The 15836-nt window shown below is 51.1% G+C and overlaps 6 protein-coding genes across 6 annotated transcripts; 2 read left to right on the forward strand and 4 right to left on the reverse strand.

Moving 5' to 3' along the window:
* Positions 1-141: 141 nt before the first annotated feature.
* Positions 142-3268, reverse strand: N7498_003356 (tubulin gamma complex associated family protein; the record flags this gene model as incomplete). The annotated part of the gene is made up of 2 exons (XM_058450418.1): positions 142-1985; positions 2035-3268. The coding sequence occupies 2 exons, from the start codon at positions 3266-3268 to the stop codon at positions 142-144; spliced, it is 3078 nt and encodes a 1025-aa protein (XP_058309880.1).
* Positions 3269-3959: 691 nt separating this feature from the next.
* On the reverse strand, positions 3960-5848 carry atfA (bZIP transcription factor atfA). Its single transcript, XM_058450419.1, has 3 exons — positions 5703-5848; positions 4566-5637; positions 3960-4499 (listed from the first exon to the last, which is right to left on the reverse strand). Exons 1-3 carry the CDS (start codon positions 5773-5775, stop codon positions 4193-4195), a joined length of 1452 nt encoding a protein of 483 aa, XP_058309881.1. The 5' UTR covers positions 5776-5848; the 3' UTR covers positions 3960-4192.
* A 3600-nt stretch (positions 5849-9448) lies between these two features.
* On the reverse strand, positions 9449-10295 carry N7498_003358 (GNAT family N-acetyltransferase; the record flags this gene model as incomplete). The annotated part of the gene is made up of 2 exons (XM_058450420.1): positions 9449-9705; positions 9758-10295. The coding sequence occupies 2 exons, from the start codon at positions 10293-10295 to the stop codon at positions 9449-9451; spliced, it is 795 nt and encodes a 264-aa protein (XP_058309882.1).
* Positions 10296-11077: 782 nt separating this feature from the next.
* N7498_003359 (uncharacterized protein) lies at positions 11078-11458 on the reverse strand (the record flags this gene model as incomplete). The annotated part of the gene is made up of 1 exon (XM_058450421.1): positions 11078-11458. One exon carries the CDS (start codon positions 11456-11458, stop codon positions 11078-11080), a length of 381 nt encoding a protein of 126 aa, XP_058309883.1.
* Positions 11459-12576: 1118 nt separating this feature from the next.
* Positions 12577-14094, forward strand: N7498_003360 (RING finger domain protein; the record flags this gene model as incomplete). Its single annotated transcript, XM_058450422.1, has 1 exon — positions 12577-14094. The coding sequence occupies one exon, from the start codon at positions 12577-12579 to the stop codon at positions 14092-14094; it is 1518 nt and encodes a 505-aa protein (XP_058309884.1).
* Positions 14095-14628: 534 nt separating this feature from the next.
* On the forward strand, positions 14629-15300 carry N7498_003361 (mitochondrial 54S ribosomal protein mL40; the record flags this gene model as incomplete). Its single annotated transcript, XM_058450423.1, has 2 exons — positions 14629-14857; positions 14957-15300. The coding sequence occupies 2 exons, from the start codon at positions 14629-14631 to the stop codon at positions 15298-15300; spliced, it is 573 nt and encodes a 190-aa protein (XP_058309885.1).
* Positions 15301-15836: the final 536 nt, after the last annotated feature.

Raw genomic sequence — 15836 nt, forward strand, 5'->3', positions numbered from 1 at the left:
GAGATGAGATGGCAAGTATACCGCCATCTGCTAAGAAATCTGCGCGTCCTCTTTTTTACAAGTTGAAATTCTCTTGGTTTCATCTCACATTATGGTATCCTGACAGCTATAATACGACAGAATCTGTAGCACATCCATGATCTATGCTACAGCTCCATTGGCACTGTAGCCCTGCTCAGTTGGAGCAGCACTTCGATCCCTGCGCATCTCCTTATGAGAGCTCGATTCTGTACCCGAGCCAGTGCCCCCTGATGCCGTAGCCCCAGCGGCAAGCTTACGTTTCCATCGCTCCTTCTCCTTTTCTTTATCCGTCTTTCTCCGCCGGGCAGGCTCGTAGACATCGTTAAAGTTCATCACGACAGCAAGGAAACGCATGTCCACGTCAGGCTGGTAGGACAGATCACCGAGCAGGATATTTAAACGTGACCTGAAATCTACGGAGAGATCATGAAGCCGGACACGCAGTGTCGCCAGCATGTTGTCGTCGGCTGCGAGGTCTTGCGCTGAAAGCGAGAACGGGGTATCGATGCCGTCAGGGCCAGAACTGGCAGGCCTTACATCGGGTGTAGAGGCCATGGATGCGCCACCGCGGCTATTCGCTCGACGAGAGTTGAGATCGCGCTCTGTGACGCCCCAGCGGCCTTGGGCGGTGCGAGTTTCGATTTTGGCGCTGAGTTCCTGGCGGCGGGTGAATTCGGCGACGGAAAATGAATACAAACCATCCACTGCATCTTTGTATGCCAGCATGATCTTGAGAATGTGATGCAGTTGGCTGAGGAAACTCTCTTCGGGTTGTTTGGCATTTGCAGAGGTCGATGAGCCGTATCGCGAGCTGGAGGATGAGGCTGAGCCTAACAGGCCCTTGTGGGTGATAGAGTTGAGATATTTGGTGTGTGCTTCAATCAGGTCGTCGAGCGTGCAACCCGGCTTCGAGACGGCCGCCTGCAGCTGGTCCCAGCTGGACTCTATCACTTCGAACAGGATGTAATACTGAAGCTGATTGACGAAGTGGATCATTTCTGCAATCACACATCGCGCACGCTTCCAATCCGATCCGACCTTGTCGTCTACACTTCCCAATACACCTCGAGCGCCGGTCATGCATCGGCGCCAGGTACTGCCGAGGGCAAATTCAACCCGTTTCACGCGCCAGAGGAAGTTGAATACTTTCAGATATTGAGTAGATCCCCAGGGTGTGATGACAACATCCACGGGGGCATCGATCTTATATTCCAGCGTGAAACAGTCCCACCCAATCTCTCCGTGGGTGAGTTCGAGCATGCGTGCATCGAGACGGCGGAGCACGTCCGGAGAGTCGTACTGCGCGTTCGAAGAACGGATGGCATGCTCCAACTGGGCAGTGAGAGTATGACGGTACTGCGAATTCGCCGGTCGGTCCAAATTCGAGGCCAGCGACTCCATCAAGAGAGCGATGAAATCTCCCTGTCCCAGCAGAAGATACTTCTTCAATGCTCGCAGATGATCGAAAAGTTTAAACTTGTCATCCATCAAGTAGATCAGCCGCGCCATCGTAGTCTTGTAGGCCTCATCAATTGAGGTCTCCAAGGTAGCCGTGTCACCATATCGCAGTTCCTTTGAAGCTTCCTTGGAATACGCCTCAACCCAGGTCGAATCACCACAGCCGTAGCGGATGAAATTCAATGACTTTCCGATCAAAAAAACTTTCTTCGCGAAATCTTGCGTAATAATCGAAGGCACTAAATCATCATCCAACTTGTACTTATCTTCCCAGACGCTCGTGGCAATGTGTCGTTGATTGGTACTGGGCCGGGAGGTCGGCTCTGCAACAAAGAACTCCTTGTAAGGGTCGGACAGCTCGCCATCGTAGATCCATAGCCGGAGCATATCATAGAATGGGCGGGTTACATGAGCCAAAAGCTTCTCAGCAAATGCACAAACGAAGGGATCACCATGTGACGATGAGAAACCATGGATCAGGGAAATTAATTGGCCGCCCTTTTTATCTGTTGTATGTAAGTAAAGATAGAATAAGCTAGGTGAGTATTCACTTACCACGAGCTTCTTCTACAATCAGGCTCATCAATCGAAGAGCCATTGTAGCATCCCTCGTCCATACCATGCATCGCTTCAGAGTGACACCACCTTTTCGAACGCCTTTGGGCTCTCGTCCATCACCAATCGCAGCAAGTGCCTGTCGAATTTCTGCTTCCAGCGTCGCAACCAAGCTAAGATAGGATCGTAACTCAGTAGCAACGGCAGCTCGTAGACTCTGATTCACGAGTCCTTCTTCAGAGTCCTCCACAAATGCAGATAGCTCCCTGTAGAGAAGGCACGGCTCCGCCAATGAGTTTAGGAGAGAAACGATGGGTGACGGTAAATTCGACGGCAATTTCAAGCTTTTAGAAGACTGAAACTGCAGGTTCGACGACGAGAGACCTTGCAAGTTGAATGGCAGGTCACGTAGGAGTCCATGCTCAATCGACTCCATCGAACGAGCAAGGGTTGCCGGCGTCGCAGTTGGCGAGTGCGCATCCACTTGCTCATTACCGGAATGGTCATCGTGCATTTTGCCAAATGATGGACGCACTGCCTCATCTGTCTCCTCGCGCTCCCAATCCCGGCGCAGCGAACTTTGCCGTTCCGGCTTTGCGGACGGTGGGCGAGACCGTGGGCGGGGCTGCTGCGACGCAGAAGAGCTCACAGCCGGACCTTCGTCTTCTGAATCGAAAGGGCGCGAGTTGGTGCCACGCCTAGGTCGCGATCCACCTCGTGCCAATGGATTCTGCAAGTTACCATCATCCGTCAGGGGACTGCGACTCCGCTCGCCCTCGGCAGGAACCTCGTCGTTCTCAGACAATTTATAGAGCAAATACAAGATCCCCCATTTCTGCGAGAGCACCGGCTGCGTCAGGAGGCGGGAATAGAGATTTGAAAAGCGCACCGCTTTATCGGGACTCGCATTTTCGCGCCGCAGCTTGCGCTTGATCAGGTCTGGCGCGTTGTTTATGTTCTCCGTCCCCGCGAGACTTCCTCGACGCCCACCCGGCCCCGGGGAGCCGCCGTCGGTGGGCTTGTTGGAGTGCGCGTCAATAATTCGCCAGGCATGGTCAAGTTTGGCATTGTGACGGTGTTCTTCGGCGTTTGCGAGGGCTTCTTCGGGGTCGGAGTACTCTTCGTCATCCTGGATGGCGGAGATGGGGAGCGCGGGGGTGAGGGCGTCGACAAGCTGGGAGAGGGCGTCGTCGATGCGGCGTGGGCGAGCAGGTTGGCGGGTCGAGGTCGCCATGGTCCTGCCCTTTCACCCGCTGATTCTCGAATAAGATCTTGGCCGGAGTTGCGTATGATGCTTGTTTTTCACCGCGGGCGGGCAGGTTATTAGTTATTATGTTGGGGCAACAACGGGTCAGGCTGTGGGTTCGAGGGTATTGTGCCCGTGCAGTCCCATGGACTCGAGATTGAGAAATGTTGTCTTATCGGACTTGATCTGGGGACTTGCAGCTCGAAACAGAGTTCCAGGCGGAGAGAGTTCGTGGTGTTTGGGTTGTTTGGTAAGGGGAAGCGCGTCGTTATCGCCTTATCAAACTCGGCCCTAACCTTAGCTTCTGCAGGTACAATACAACTACGAACTAGGGGAATCGTTCTTCTGTGAAACGTTCAAATCAATTGCTCGAGCATTTCGGTCACGGAAACTAGTACATAAAAAACAAAGCCACCAGAACGCCACCCAGAAATCATGTATCTCAACACAAGCAACCCGGATTCAGAAAAAGAGAAACATGCACCCGCGGGTCCTCCAAGTATTAGACAAGCGAAAAGGAGTAAAAGACAGTCTCTCAAGTTCCGGAGAGAAACATTAGGAAGGGAAAAAGGAGAGAATAGGGGAAGAATACAACAGGGAGAAACGTGGCGGGCGTAGCATAAGCCATCGGAAAGCAGAACAACCGTAAAGCAGCCATAAGAATCTCAGACGCCGAATTTTACGCGCCATTCGAACTTTAACGAAATTCATCCGTCCCAGACCACGGAATCGTCCCGTTCATTTTGAGTCGTGAGGATCATAAACACCTGGCCATGCCAAAAAGGGGTTCGGCGGGAACCGTAGCCGAAAACATATAGAGAACAAAGAAGTGACCGCCGGTTCTAAGCAAAGATAAATATCTCCTTGCATGCGGTTTAGCGAGAAATGGAATTTTCACCCAAGAAGCGAACTTCAACGGCGCATGCCCTGGGTGGGGATCGGGGCACCCGGTTGCATGCCCATGCCTTGGGGCATGCCGTAGCCGTGGGGGTCAAATCCAGATTGCATGCCGTTCATCATCAGGGGGCCAAGTCCTTGGGCCTGGGAGACAGGGCAATCCTTGTGAGCCAGCAAGAGAGTCTTGAGGTTCACAATCTCCTCTCGGAGCTGGGTCACGGTGGCGGTCAACGCATCATTCTCGGTGGTGAAGAGCTCGACTTTGGCCTGGAGGTTGGCCAACCACTGCTTCTTCCGTTGACGACACTTCAGAGCTGCGACACTGTAATGAGAATATTAGCAAGACTGATCGAGTCGGTTTCTACTTAAGTTTTCTTGTAAAACATACCGGTTCCGTTCCAGGAAGTTTCGTCGCTTCTCCTCATCAGTCATCTTCTTCGGGTCGCCGCCCAGTCTCTTCATGTCCTCATCATCGGAATCCATATCGGATGGCGAATCCATCATGCTGTTGGTCTTCGCCTTCTTATTAGGGCCCTTGCCAGCATCATCGGCCTTGCGACGGTTGTTGGCGGCAGCGGGCTTGGGGCCGTTCCTCTTGCCTTTGCCCTTAGCAGGCTTAGTGGGCTCCTGGTCGGAAGCGTCGGCGCTCATTTCTTGGCCACTGGTACCGTTGGTGTTTAGTGATACGCGACGGGCAGCGGCAGCACGGGTCTCGTTCTGCATTGCGGAAGCTTGGTTCATCTGCATGTTATTCGCCTGGCCGCCCTTGGCCAACATGAAGAGACCGTTGGCGGCATCAGCAGCATCGTGCTGAGTGAAAGGGTCCGAAGCGGCCTGGGCAGCTTTTGTATCCATCGTGGTATTAGGGACACTTTGTTCCTCCAGCTTGGCGTTAGAGGTGGGGGCATTCGAGCCGCTATTCTTCTTGGCCGCCAACGCGGTGCGGTGGAACTCAATGGTCGACGGGGTCGCGCCACCGCTCTGAAGTTGTTGCAGCAAAGCCTGGGAGTTGGGGCTGGGGGCCGGGAACATAGAACCACCGCCACCAGGGGTCAATCCGGTGCGGAGGGAGGATTCGTTCGGGGTGGGAAAGCCGCGACCGATGTTGTCGAAGTAGTCATTAGAGCCAGTCGGGCCGGGTAGCATGGCAGGGCTCAGAGGCCCCGATCGCAGGGAATTAGTCCAGTTGTAGCCGCCGCCGGAGCTGGCACCGGGTATGGCAGGTGAGGTGAGTGAGGCGACGGGTGGAAGCAGCGACTTGCCGGGAGTCTCGCCTGAGCCGGTGCCGAAGGACTGCTCAAAGGGGTTGGGCTCCAGGGAGAATGGATTGTGAACGGAGTTGAAGTAATCCGGGGTATCACTGGCAGTGGTTGGAGCTGGACGCGGAGGTGGCGCCAGCGAGGTCTGGGTGTCAACGTCCGGTTTTTGGTCGTTATTATCCGAAGACACGGCCTGCGAGTCTGTCGAGAAGGTGGAAATTAGCATGCGCGCGAAGATGAGGATGTGTGCGACAGCGCAAAGGTACCGAATGGGACACCCGATCGAGTGCGATTCATCGTGTGAAGGTGGAAGATCGATGACGCCAGGTGTGAGATCATCCCAACGGCAGAGGGGCTTGGAGTTTAAAGTAACGGGACACCCAGGTGGCGTATTACCAAGCCAAAAGGGGGGGGAGCGCCAGAGTATAATGCACACGCATAAACAAGGGGAGTTTCTTTTGGGGCACCCGAATATGATGTGATGATTTGAGGGTAGAGCACGCGCACGCGCCAGCATTGCAGTGACGAACCTTCTTTCTGAGAATTCTTCTGGGAGTCCATGGAGGATAGAGTACTCTGAAGAGTCGACACACTAGGAGCGACCGCGGCAGACATCACCGATCTCAACGCGATTGATAGATTTCAAACGGCACAGGCAAACTCGAGTAACAGTCCAGTGGCTTGCTGTATGGAGACCCGAGGATGGTGAGAAGAGAAAAGTGACGTAGAGGGAGGGAATGACGACAGTTTTTTAGGGGAGTGAAAAACATTAAGTAACACTCGGGCCCCGTCGTACCGATCCCGTACCGTTACAGTGCGTCCACGCGAGCTGCCCGCAGACCTGGCTCTGAAGGGGGGTAAGTAATGTAACTGCCAGGTACCACCCCATCCTGTTTTTTTCTGATTCGCGTGTGCCGGACGCGGGTTCTTCGAATCAGGGAAAAAAAAATTCCATACGGTCTCGACCTATACACTACTTTCATTTGGCCCCTACAGAGTTTTGCTTTTCCTTTGATTTTCTTTTCTTTTATGAGCTGTCATTCGTGATCCTGCGTATCCGTCCCTATGAACCATGGATATCCCGCTTTATCCCTTTCAACGGAAGAACGGAGTGGAAAAAGAGCGCCCTCGCAGGTCGATGTCGAAGCCGGAGGACGAGTGGAACCCAAAGTCGACTTTTATCCAATCACCGTTGTGATTGAAACCAGCGGAGGCCCTCTTTTCCCGGCCAGTTGGCCACTCGCTTCTTCTGACACGCAATGAAAATATAGGAAAAAGTACAGAAAAATCCTGTACCTTCTATATCCTGCTGAGATCTCCTGGTATGATACCTCTGTAGCAGATTGAGAGAGTCCCTGCACTTGCCAGACAGCTTCGAGTATGTTGGGTGTCGTGAATGATTTCACGATGACGACGACAGGAATCCGTCCGGGCTGTCGGAGCAGCCGTGTGGGTCTAGAAGCTGAGGGCAGCCAGTCATTGTAGAGATCGAACGGAATGCGGTGCGGTGAACTGACCCGGTCTACGCCAGTCCCAATCCGGATAATGACGCAATACCCGTGAATTTGTTCCGGGACAGGATCTGCCCGTGACGTGCGCGGTTTGGGGACCGGCCTGGACGCGGCGATCGAGTCTAGATGCTGTACAGTGTATAGAAGCAAGTGAAAGGCCATTCAGTAGGAGCAGTAACCACCTGGTCAACAGTTGTTCTGAGCGTCTATCATAGCAAAACTATTACGTCGAGACCTCGGGATAACATTCAGTAAAGCACATACACAAGCCCAGATAGACAATGGTCCTTGTACACGCCGTAGTCACTTCTATCGCCTCGTCTCTACTTGAGTATTCACATCCCCAACTGCGTTGCGCAGTTGATTAATGGTTCCATAACTTGAATATCACCATATCCGATACTGCACCTCGCACGCAATTCAAACCATTACCCAGCAAAGGTTTAAACCGCAATCCCGTTATCGCGACCAGTGCAGCCAATGCCCAGTGCAGTTTCATCGTTTCTGCAACCTGGAAATGCCATTTCAGCTCCATGGTCAGCAATCAAATCGATAACCTCGGGGTGGCCTCTGACTGGAGCAGTATGCAGTAGACACTCATGGTAGCTTCCGTCCGTGTTGACGCCTGCACCGTATCAGCCGTACAATTTCAGTATGCCCCAGATGCCGACAAACCAAGTTGAATACATCCCATTCTCAAAACTTAAGCTCTTTGACTGAAAATCCGCGTCCTCCCTATCTTCAATAAGCAATTGGACTATTTCGTAAAGGGTCTGCAGGGCAGCAGCTTATAATGCACTACGGCTGTGCTCTCTGCCCCGGGAGCTCACACCGGCTCCCGATGTCCTTTGTCGATAAGGTACCTTGTGATTTGCTCTTCTTGGTATGGCCTGAATAAGAAGCTACCTGTAAAGGATTGTCGTATTCCGCACCTTCGAAGTCATTCACTTGAGCGACCGTCTCGAATAATCGATCTAGGGCCTTGTTGTCACGGCTTCTAGATGTTACTACCCATAGAAGTTTCCTCTGGTAGATCCTAAGGCCTTTACATCTGTGCCTTTGTCAAGTGTCTGTGTGGAAAACATGCGATCTGATTGAGATATTGCCGGGAACATATCTAGAGAGCCTCAGTCAAGATCACATATACCGCAACGAGTCCCGGAGGCCTCGTGGTTGGAGTTTGTTTTGTCTTTATTTCCAATTCCTGGGCTAGTCTTCCTTTGCCATTGCTAATTGGTGTTTCATTAGAAGCTGCCACTTTCTTGAACCCCGGGGCTATGTTTACGCTGCATACATAGTACTTCTCACGGACCACTCAGTGAACCAATGAAATCCCCTACGCGGGCGCTTAGTAAATCCACATCCAATTTCGATAACGTAATTCACAAGCGAGCCGGCCACCCCAAAACATCATATTAAATACTGCTTTTTACAACCTTATATCTCAACAACCAAAGCTCTAATTTATTCCAATATAAGTATACTGGTATTGATAGGCATTTTTTCTTGTGGATATTAATTTCAAGCCGATCAAAATGTCGTATACTCACAATACCATAAATTACGTTGTAATTTAGCTAAATAAACCAGAAATATATATATTCCGCTACCAAAATTTCCTAGACTCCATCCAAGTACTTTGTTTACTGTATAGAATATGGCCTTAGAGTTTGCTATCTATAAGAGCCCCGATTGTTGAGATGTAAGGTTGTAAAAAACAGCATTTAATATGGTGTTTTGGGGTGGCCGGCTCGCTTGGGTGGCCGGCTCGCTTGTGAATTACGTTATTTCTTAATGCCGAACTGTATTCCATTATGATATACGACTTCAAGTTCCACGGACAAAATGGACGTTTCTCAAATTTTAACCCAGCTGGAGTCGTCACCCAAAGATTTCCCGATTGCTGTCTGGCTATTTCCAGCACCTTGATCACCTACTTGGGTTCCATCCTCCCAAAGAAACTCCGCGTTTACGATCTCAGTCGGCAGCGGATCTGGCCTCCTCGAAGGCTTGATTGTGAATTCCAATGAAAACATATCAGTGGAAGGAGTCGAGGTGGACTTAACCATTAATCGCTACATTGCCGAGGAAGATATGAACATCGTTGGCGGGGGCGGGGTGGGGTCTTTGTTCCAACGCCCAGCAAGGGCCGGCGTGGATGTTTGTCTACCCAAGCGACCCGAAATTGATCATCAAATACATTGACATGTATGGGGATAAAGCTGTGGAGTTTATTATGTGGCTCGGGTCCAGGGCTGACTGGCCTGTCTTTGAGCCTTTTTTTATCAATCCTCGTTCTCCGAGTTGGCTTTTCTCGACGACGGGATAACACCGTACGAAGCTGCGGTTGTTGCCAAAAAGATTTCATGACTCTAAGTGATGATATGCAATTCGTGATGGACAGAGAACATGCTATGATCGAGACGTGACACTGTGATACCATAATAACCATGTACATAAATAATCAGCGCACCACAAACAAAAAAATCGCGCTTTCTACGCTAAGCACCTCGCCATGTCATCAATACAATTGATTTCCTTCCCCCTCCTCGACTTTCAGAAACCGGCACCCAATCCTTCAACGTGACCCCTCTCTCAAAGTTGTTTCTTTCGAATACTTTCAAGCTACCCTCATTTCCCTGAAATGCACAGCATCTCAGATGGCGGACGTTCATGTGAGGAATGCCCCATTCATGAATCAAGGTTCGAATCGCGAGTGACATGATTCCTTTGCCGTGATGGCTCGGGGCAAGAAAGTCTAATACCCAAGTCAGTGGGGAATCAACATGTGTTGACATCGGTTCAATTACCTCCAAGGGCCCAGATAATATTTTCATCCCCGGTAGGCAATTCATTATTGCGGCGTTGTGCCTCAGATCTTTCCTCGCTGTCATGGGGGTGTTCGTAGAATGTGTATCGGGCCAACGTCATGTCACCGATCAGGCGGTCCTTGAGCGGGGCCCCACTCGCAGCGTCTTCTTCCAAGACTTCGCGAATGCAAGTGAAGGGACACGTATCAATGAATTCTCGGTCTTGTTTTGAAACAACAGCAGCGCTCTTTGAATTGCTCATGCCTTCGCGTTGTTCCAGATATCTGCGCAAAGTGGACAAGACATCTTCGTTTTCTTTGCATTTCGCTTCAATCCATTTCACGCCGTCCTCGTGCTGATATGGGTAAGGCGGCCCTTCTAGCCAAGGGTACACACGTGGATCATTGAGAATCTCCGCTAATGCAGTGGCGGTCTCATCGATATTTTCCAGTCGATGTGGAGTGATGATGATGTTAGACAGCGGAGTGGGCAGCCTCAGGTAGGGCTCTTTGGTCAATCTGTTGTAATGGACGGTCATTTTGCCCTCTCACTCTGCCAGTCTGCTCACGGGACAGAGATAATTCCTAGGGCCGATTGACAAGGCCACAGTGATTGACTTCCCTCTGGCTTTATATACGTGAAAATGAAGGTGACATCCGGAGTGAGTCATACCACTTGGGTCTAGGTTGTATACGATGTTCGTGCGAAGTCACCGTCACTAGAAGGAATCAATGACTCAAAGTAAAATAAAGATTGAATTACGGATATTCGCGGGTTGAGTCGGCGGCTTGACCGGTCTTGTTAGCCGAGGCTGTATAGTTGATCAGATGTCGATTAAATTTGGCCCAACACGAACCATCGTGGTAAACAAAGAATGGAACTAGGCACTTGGATTTCCGTGGCTCATAAAGCATAAAATTCCAAGGCATTACAATCATCAGGCAAGATGGCCGAGTTGGTCCAAGGCGTATGGTTCAGGCTCACCTGATCCAAGTTTCCATATCTCGTTTACGGGGCGTGGGTTCGAATCCCACTCTTGTCATGTCTTCTTTTTGTTCTTCTTTTGTTTTTTTCCCCTCCCCCCTGTCCACCCCTGGGCAGGGAGGTTGAGTAACACATTGATTTAAAGAGCCGCTTAAGAATGTCGTCGGACTTTCCACTATGGATGTCTCACAATTATATATTTTCTAGTCGGGATCACAAAAGTACATCGAATCTCATTCCGCTAAACCCGTCAACACTATGGTACAAATTGGAGAAAACCCTGAACACCGAGCAGCCCTGGGTAACTGCATAATTGATGAAGAGGATGAAATAGCATCATTTCCTTTCCCACGAGGTCTCAACATCTCCCTCATCTGCGATATGGTTGTACGGTCTGTCGTATCGTTGCTGCACCTCTTCGTTGTGTTTCTTCACATCTTCCGGAAGGTCGTCTCGGAGATGCCCCTCATGGTCGGCGATAGGTGACTGATTTCCATCGCGAAGAGTCGGACGCGCCTTGTTGGAGGGAATGGGGTGGTTGGGGGTTGTGTCCGTGGTATCTTTCTGATCCTGCTGCGTGGCATTGCTGTCTCCATCGTTCTGCTCAGACTTTTGAGCATAGTATCGCTGACCAGAGAGATTGACGACTGGGCGACTAAGATAGGCCATGGAGGAAGGGGCGCGCAGGCGCGGTTGAAGTCGTAGCAGTGAAGCCATGTTGCGTGGTTTGGTATTTGAGGAGTATGAAAGGCAAAATTCACATGGGTTCACTTCCTCATTTAATTGTTCACTGACATATATCACCCAGCTAAATGATCATCATAGCTAGGGGTAGGAATCAGGTTTCTGGAGCTTGCGAAGCTTGTCCATATCGCTGGTCGTGGCGATGACGTATCCCGATGTCATCTCTGCCAAGACCCCAAAACGGTAATCTGTTTGCTGCATCTAATTATTACTGGTACTATTACCCTGAGAATATGCACTTCGAGATTCAAATCTCGAAGTCCAAGAATGGTGACCTCTTTCCTGTGTCAGCGGTGTGCATCAACGGAGTAATTGGCAACCAGGCAGGCCAACAGCCCTGAAAACAATATACGGTAGGGGGAACCACTAATTGAACCGTTGGGAGATAGACTTAATCTGATCCACATGGCTCGCAGCGGTTTATACAACCAATTTGAGCCGCCAAATTTTTCGGTGCGGGGAGAGTCTTGATATGTTCAATGTTGGCTGTCGGACATCGACATTCGGAGACCCTTAGTTTTTTCTGCCCAAGTTAGACTGGTCACCATTTGCTAACCCAGACCAAAAATCTTCCTTATAAAAATCTAACAAGAAATTAATTGGGTGCTGGGTAGTCAACTACCAGTAATGATTTATAGCGATAAGAGTATCGCCTGATTGATAAAGCGGATATCGGAACAAGACCAGCAATCAGCTCGTAGAGCTAGCTCTAAGGGAGCCGTACATCAATGCACTCCATCTCGTACCCGACACATATCCGAATCGGACGATTACAACGAAGATGGCGATCAGGCCGATTGCGGTGCTAACTAACATTGCCAACAGGCCTGACTGATGTGATCAGCACGTGATCAGCACGTGATACCCACGACAGCCGCGGATCACAACCGAGATGCCTTTTTGAGACCGCGCCTCCACCTCCGGCGGAGCTACTCTCTTTCCAGCGCTCTTTGCTCTACCTATTTTCTGTCACTTCCATCGTGTGGCTCTGAAGATGACCCTACTTTCTCGCATCTGAGTTCTGATTCGGTGTTTCAAATATTCCGCTGCTTCCTTTCTCTTTCAGCCTGAGTCGCATTCACTTCTCCACTATGGCGTCGCTCCCAGGCTACCCGGCTGCGGGGAGAACGAGATCGTCCGACGGTGGCACAGCCACCAACCCTGATGGCAACTCCACATTCGAGGGTGAATCTTCCCAGACGCAGCCGTTCGACGAAGCCGAGACCATTTTTTTGAACAAGGGTTCCTCGACCCCGAATCTTGCCGATAACGCCGCCGAAATGAACGAAAAGACCGTCGGTCGCCCTTCAAATACGGATGATGTGTCAAACCAAGAAGAGCCGCGCAAGTGCTGGATTTGCTATACAGACGAGACGGAGGATTCGCCCCTGAATTTGGAGTGGCGATCTCCCTGCCCGTGTGCCTTGACAGCCCATGAGGCATGCCTGCTGGACTGGCTTGCTGATATGGAGAACCCTCGAGCCCGCAGGCGAAATGGCAACGGTGCAAAGATGGTGTGTCCTCAGTGTAAATCGGAAATTATCGTCACTCGCCCGCGGAGCTACGTTGTCGATACCCTGCGCCTGGTTGAGAGGGTTGCGGGCCGTTTGGTCCTCCCGGGAATGGTCTTTACAGTAGCCGGAACCGTGTGGGCCGGTTGCTGTGCACATGGAGTCTACTCGATGCATCTCGTCTTCGGCTCAGAAGAGGCAAGGCAGATACTCGAGGATAGTATCGATGGTCCGTGGAATCCTGGGATGAACCTCGGCCTACCTCTTATTCCATTGGTCTTGGTTTTCTCTCGAACTCGCTATGCCGAGGGTCTCCTCCCAGCTATCCCAGTTCTTTTTTTCGCCGCTCACAACCCTGGGCAAGAGCCCGACTTCGACCTCTGGCCGCCGACGCCAGCCATGACATTTGCTGCCCTGCCGTATGTGAAAAGCTTCTACGGTGCGCTCTACGATCGATTCTTCGGTGGACTGGAGAGGAAGTGGATCTCAGAGGTTCAACCTCGTGCCGCGGAGGAAGTGTTGGATGAAGTCCAGCAACAGGACCAGGCCGAAGGCCTCAATCGATTTGGCGAAAATCTTAACGGCCAAATACTCATGGAGATTGACCTCGAATTGCAGGTAGGGATGGGCGATGACGACGAGCCGCCAGAGGATCCGGCTCTCCCTGCCGCAGAGAATCACGATGGCGCTGACGTAGGCGCTCAGAATGGACAGGCACACGGTCAGAACAACGGGCAGGGCCTTGGTCTCGGGCGCCGCCAAAATGAAATCATCCACGACACCGGTAACCTTGCCGACATCGTTCTCGGAGCGCTTGTTTTCCCCGCTATCTCCGCGTCAATGGGAGGACTTTTGAAATACGTCCTGCCTAAGTCATGGACCACCCCGTCATCGGTTCTCGAGCGGAGTCGCCCCGGTCTCCTCCAGACCCGCTGGGGTCGTAGCGTGGTTGGCGGATGCATGTTTGTGCTTTTGAAAGATGCACTCGTTCTTTACTGTCGGTGGAAGCTGGCCCAGACACACCGGCGGCGTAAGGTGTTGAATTACGACAAGTCCAAAAAGCAGGGCAGGCACAAGCGGTCAAACCTGGGCAGATAAGGAGTTCAACTTGCTCGCTCTCAGGAGTATCTGCTTCTTTTCTCCATTGATTCGGCTTCGGACACTGTTTGCATTTTATGGCGTTTAACAAGGGATTCGATTGATGATTTGGCGAGACTCGCCTTTGATATGCATGTCTGACATATGATGCCTCTCATGACCCTTAAGATACCGTTGACATTCTGATTGATACTCCCTTCTTCGATACGTTCCCATTCCTTTTATTCTCCGAGTGGGCCTTCTTTTCCTGTACTTAGCCGAAACTGAAGGTCCTTCATCCACCTACGAGAATTAACTGGGTTGATATTACTATAGAAAATTCGTTATTAAATTACTATTATCGCAATCTGTTGACACCGAGATATGCTGGTTCTTGTAAAAAGGCACTCGATGTCCGGTTGTAGTAGAGATTGACGCTGGAGTGAGTGCTAAGCGCGCGGCTAACACAAGGCGGACAGGATTCTGCCGTCAGGGAATTATTCCCCCCGTAACTGCAGCGCACCGCGTGTCTTGCATCCCCCGTAAACCATCACAATGCGGTCTCTATCACCGGCCCTCGCGTCTCTCGCGAATGTCTTCCGAATCCCCATGTCGCTGACCCCGGCCCGCCCGACTGTCTCCCGGGCATGCAACGAGATCCTGGCCCGCCGGCCGTCACCACAACCCGGCCCGATCACCGCGGCCGTGCAATCAGCTCCGTTCTCGTCGACAAGTTCATTGGCAAAGAGAAAGGGCAAGGGATCTAACGTGGATAAGCGAATCAGTATGTTTCACACCAAAGAGGCAGACTGGCACATCAATTGCCCGACGCATCTCAACCATGGCCGATGAAAAATATCACAAGTCTAACATCATTTCCCAGCTCTCATCCGCTACTTTCTCTACCACCCTCTGACTCCCCGTCCTCTCCGTTTCTCCCGCAACCGCTACCTCCGCCACTGGACCATCCACCGCGCCTGGCAACTGTTCCAGGCAAAGCAGCGCAGCGCCCACGAACTCGAACTCGAGCGCCAGTACCAGGCCATGCAGTCTGCGTGTGAGGAATTGCGCGTTGGTGCTGGAGATGGCGGCAGACTGTTCCGCAAGTCGATGATCAAGAAGGGTATCTTCAACGATATGTTCCCGATCGAGTACGGCCGCATGCAAACCGAGTACCCGGCCGCTGAGGGGTGGAATCATGATTGGAAGCGCCCTGAAAAGAAATAAATTGAAAATTTCACGGGGAAGTTTTGATTATGGAGGGCAAAGGAAGACTTTGTGTATCATTTGGAGCCATGTATTATATGCCCTTTTTTTGTTGCTTCCTGAGAGCATTTGACCTGCATCCCGGGAGGCTATGCCATATTCCATTTGTTTTAAATTTAAAGTGCTAGTCATTGCCGAATTCACGGGTCGATGGACTCAATATCTACAAGTTAAGCGTGTACAGTATGTAGATTGATATGTCGGAACGGTGAAGTAGAAGGAAGGCTCTTGGAAAAAAGAAAATGACCGCATTGTATGAAACCAACAAGAAAATCACAGGAATTACTACATGAAAAGAAGAGAAAGTAGGAATGAGCGGCAATCGCAATGCACTTCGGAATGAGAGAGACTGGAATCCGGAATCGCACGTGCATGAGATCAGGATATAAAGGAAGGGCGTTAAGGAATGACTGTAAAGGTACCCCAGAGAATAGACAGGCCCAACAGGACCGAAAAGAACACATAAGCAATCGTTCCCGACCCAATTGAGTCAGGCT

This window comes from Penicillium cinerascens (assembly GCF_028974065.1).
Source record: "Penicillium cinerascens strain IBT 15544 chromosome Unknown contig_24_segment0_segment0, whole genome shotgun sequence".
Classification (NCBI taxonomy): Eukaryota; Fungi; Ascomycota; class Eurotiomycetes; order Eurotiales; family Aspergillaceae; genus Penicillium; species Penicillium cinerascens.

Coding starts and splice junctions, on each gene's coding strand:
- atfA (XM_058450419.1), bottom strand. CDS start 5,775: ATGATCTCACACCTGGCGTCATCGATCTTCCACCTTCACACGATGAAT. Junction 5,638..5,702: donor TCGATCGGGTGTCCCATTCG/GTACCTTTGCGC, acceptor CCTTCTCGACAG/ACTCGCAGGCCGTGTCTTCG. Junction 4,500..4,565: donor AACTTCCTGGAACGGAACCG/GTATGTTTTACA, acceptor TTCTCATTACAG/TGTCGCAGCTCTGAAGTGTC.